The sequence below is a fragment of the Antrostomus carolinensis genome, unplaced genomic scaffold (assembly GCF_000700745.2).
Source record: "Antrostomus carolinensis isolate BGI_N321 unplaced genomic scaffold, ASM70074v2 scaffold3686, whole genome shotgun sequence".
NCBI classification, from domain to species: Eukaryota; Metazoa; Chordata; class Aves; order Caprimulgiformes; family Caprimulgidae; genus Antrostomus; species Antrostomus carolinensis.
In genome coordinates this window covers 27,962-31,825 of record NW_010321029.1, presented here as the reverse complement: position 1 = coordinate 31,825, position 3,864 = coordinate 27,962, and the positions used below count along the sequence as shown (strand labels likewise).

Here is a 3,864-nt window from a genome sequence, read left to right as displayed (position 1 = left end):
TAATGTCAGATATGATCAGGCCACATGACAGACAAATTGACATGGCAGCTCTTTGCAAGCTCGTTTTAGCCAGTTCTGCGTGATGAGCTGATAAAAGATGTTTCCAGACTGGCATGCTTTTCCATTTCATGATTAGTCCATGTTTTCTAACAAAATGAGAGTATGTTTGCAAAGACAAATATTAGTATGCCATAAAACAAGAATGTTTTTTGCATTTCTTACACCTTATTTTGTTTTTCAGAATTCAATCCGTCACAACCTGTCTCTGCACAGCAAGTTCATCAGAGTGCAGAATGAGGGAACAGGGAAGAGTTCCTGGTGGATGCTCAATCCTGAAGGAGGAAAGAGTTCCTCCTAGGAGGCGAGCAGCGTCCATGGATAACAATAGCAAGTTTGCCAAAAGCAGAGGCAGAGCTGCCAAGAAAAAAGCATCCCTCCAGTCTGGTCAAGAGGGAAATGGTGACAGCCCTGGATCACAGTTCTCAAAATGGCCTGCAAGCCCCAGCTCTCACAGTAATGATGACTTTGATAACTGGAGTACATTTCGACCTAGAACTAGCTCTAATGCTAGTACGATTAGTGGAAGACTTTCTCCTATTTTGCCAGAGCAAGATGATCTTGGAGATGGGGATGTGCACTCCATGGTATACCCATCATCAGCTACCAAAATGACTTCTACTCTACCCAGCCTTTCAGAGATGAGTAATTCTGAGAACATGGAAAATCTTTTGGATAACCTTAATCTTTTGTCACCTAATACGTCAATGACTGTGTCAACCCAATCTTCATCTGCTACCCTGATGCAGCAAACACCAGGTTACTCATTCGCATCCTCAACCACAAGTATATGTTCACCAAATCCAGACTACAGGAAATTTACATATGCTCAAGCTAGCATGAACTCTTTGCCCCAGATTCCTATGCAGACTCTTCAAGACAGTAAATCAAGCTATGGATCGATGAACCAATATAACTGTCCCGCAGGACTTCTGAAGGAGTTACTGACTTCTGATTCTCCTCCGCACAATGATATCTTGGCATCAGTAGACACTGGTGTGTCCCAGGCTGGTGGCCGGGCACTGGGCCAAAGTGTGCTGATGGTGGCTAACTCGGTGATGCCTGTTTATGGCAGTCAGCCGCCCCACAACAAAATGATGAACCCTAACGCCCGCCCTCACCAAGGACATAACCAGCCAACACCTGCAGTTAATGGTCGTGCCTTGTCACACACCGTGAACACCATGTCACATACTTCAGGTCTAAATCGCTTGTCAACAGTGAAGACTTCGTTACAAGTGCCTATGAGTCACCCGATGCAGATGAATGCCATGAACCCGTATACCCCTGTTAACAGTTGCAATGGCTATGGAAGGGTGGGAATTGTTTCCCTCCACCAGGAGAAGCTTCCCAGTGACTTAGATGACATGTTAATTGAACGGTTGGACTGTGACATGGAGTCGATTATCCGTAATGACCTTATGGATGGAGAAACGTTAGATTTTAACTTTGACAGTGTATTGCCTAACCAAAGTTTTCAGCACAGTGTAAAGACAACAACACACAGTTGGGTGTCAGGCTAGGATGTAGCAGGAGGTAAGCTATACTTTTTATAATAAATCTGAAAAACAACTAAAGGGAAAAGAGATCTCAAAATGCTTAAAATCTGTGTGGTCTTCTGTGTTGGCATGTGAAGTGCCTCTGTTACACTCAGTCCCTTTCTGGTCCTTTATTCATTTGTAAATCAAGTTTGCACCAGTGCATTAGGATTGCCACGTACCAACTTCTGTTACTTCATGTGGAGTAGTACTGTTATGCCATTAATATTTTAAACAAAAAACTTTCTAGTAACTAGCAATTAATGAGTACATTTTTTTTTCCCCATTTAAGTTATATTAAAGCTAGTTTGAGCATATTTTAATAGATTTAATCTTTTGTTGTGAATGTTAATTTGTTCTTTTTGTTGTTGTTTTTTCTTCCTAGGCTACGGTTAAATTCTCCAGACTTGTATGACAGCAGGACCTGAGAAAAGCAGTACAAAGATGTCCTTCACCTTCCTTTTTAATTTTCTTGACAAAGCTGTGCGCATGCACTAGCTTTTTTGGGGGTCTTTTTTTTTTTTTCTTTTTTCTTCCTTTCGTCAGAGTTGGCAGCGGACAGAGTATTTTCCTGTACAGGATGTTTGCCCAAGGTTTGCAGGTTATGTGCTACTGTAGATAAGAACTCTGTGCCATTGGAAATTTCATTACTCTGAAGTGCCAAATTCACTACACCATATAATCACAGCAAAGACTCTTACTTACATCGTGTTGTGCTTTCGGTTTTGTACAGTATGACCTGTAGAAGAAGAATTGTTTTTTAAGACTTACCTGTTTTGGTCCAAGAAAAGTTTATAAACTTTTGTAAGAATACTGTGATGATCTCATGCCCTAAGTAATTTTAACCCTCGTTGATGTTACCTGTGTTCTTAAGAATTGAGATAACTGTGGACTTGCCTTGCAGCAGTATGAACTGCATTGTTTTACTCAGAATTGCCACACATTTCATATGGGAACAGAATAGCCTGTTAAATATGATCCTACTAAACTCACTGACTATTCAGAGCAAACAGTAAGTTAAATGCCATTTGATAAGTTACCTGTATTCATGTAAATTTATGCAAGAATATATCTGGATTTCGTTGTCAGACTAATGACTTTATTGTTGGACTTAAGATAATTTTTGGAATACTTTCCAAGCTATTTTTCTTATAATTAAAGTCTACTTTTGTTACATAGGCAACTTAAAAAAAAAAAAAAAATCTGAGATCTGGCAGCATTCATAACCTCTTCATTTTGTACAGTATTTTAACTGGATTAAGTACATGTTTTTATAAATTTCCCTAGCACTTTGGAGTGCTAATAAAGGAAAAGCTTAATACGTATCTTGAATACAAAACATTTCTGTCCCTTTTTTTTTTGTTGTGTGATGTATAAATATAGAAAACTTTATGTTTAGGAAGTATTTAATCAGTTTTATATATGCATTTTTAGAAATGTCATCTGCTTCTGCTATCATTTTAACTCTGACTACCACAAAGTGTTAAGTATTCATTGTTAGACGCTTGTACAATGCTTCACATTTATATTTATTTTGTGGAGGTCTCATAATGTTTGTGCACTCAAGAGCAGGACCTTTTGGAGAAAATCCATAATTTATAAAAATTAATGACAAAGTTGTCATTTGTCTTAATTAGCACTAGTTTTAGGGTCTGTCAGTGTTTCTGTTGTAATGCAGTATGTTCGAAGAGGCAAAAGTGCTACTTTTCCGTGGGAGGCTAAAACTTTTGTGACCCCTTGTTACAGGGCAAAACATTACTTTTTTAAAAAAATAAGAAAGATAAAGTTAGTGGCAGTTATACAAATACATGAGTTTTGAGATAGGGGAGAGCTTTAATAATAGTGGCCTTGTTCCTATGGAAAAACTTGCTCTTGTTGGAGGAGGCACACTGACAACTACCTGAGCATTTTCAGGACTGGGTCTTGGATAAATTTCTGATTAATAATCTCTGATTAATATTTTCTACAGTTTTCATGGATATGTGGATAATGGGCCTCACCTGTCTTTTCGCTGGTTGCTACACATGGTTTGAGTTCTATAAATCCTTGGAGCTTTTTTATGCACTGATGAGATGAACAGTTTTGTGCTAGGGCTGGCTGTTGTGAAGAAGGGGAGAAATAAATATTTTTCCCACTGGTTTTTGTTTTGTCTACGTAGCCCACAACTGGAAAACGTTCTAATTGAAACATTTCTTCCCTGTAGTGATGGCGTGTGGTGGAGAAAGAAATGGGATGTGCCAAGAAAATGAAATTTACTAACAAGCCATAT

The 3,864-nt window shown here is 38.6% G+C and overlaps 1 protein-coding gene across 1 annotated transcript; it reads left to right on the top strand.

Annotated features, from left to right (window-relative positions):
- The first annotated feature begins 241 nt into the window (after window positions 1-241).
- On the top strand, window positions 242-3,370 carry LOC104526333 (forkhead box protein O1). The gene is given in 3 exon segments (XM_010169766.2): window positions 242-351; window positions 353-1,593; window positions 1,981-3,370. Coding segments are annotated over 2 exon segments (1,257 nt in total). The 5' UTR covers window positions 242-322; the 3' UTR covers window positions 1,581-1,593; window positions 1,981-3,370.
- The last annotated feature ends 494 nt before the right edge of the window (window positions 3,371-3,864 follow it).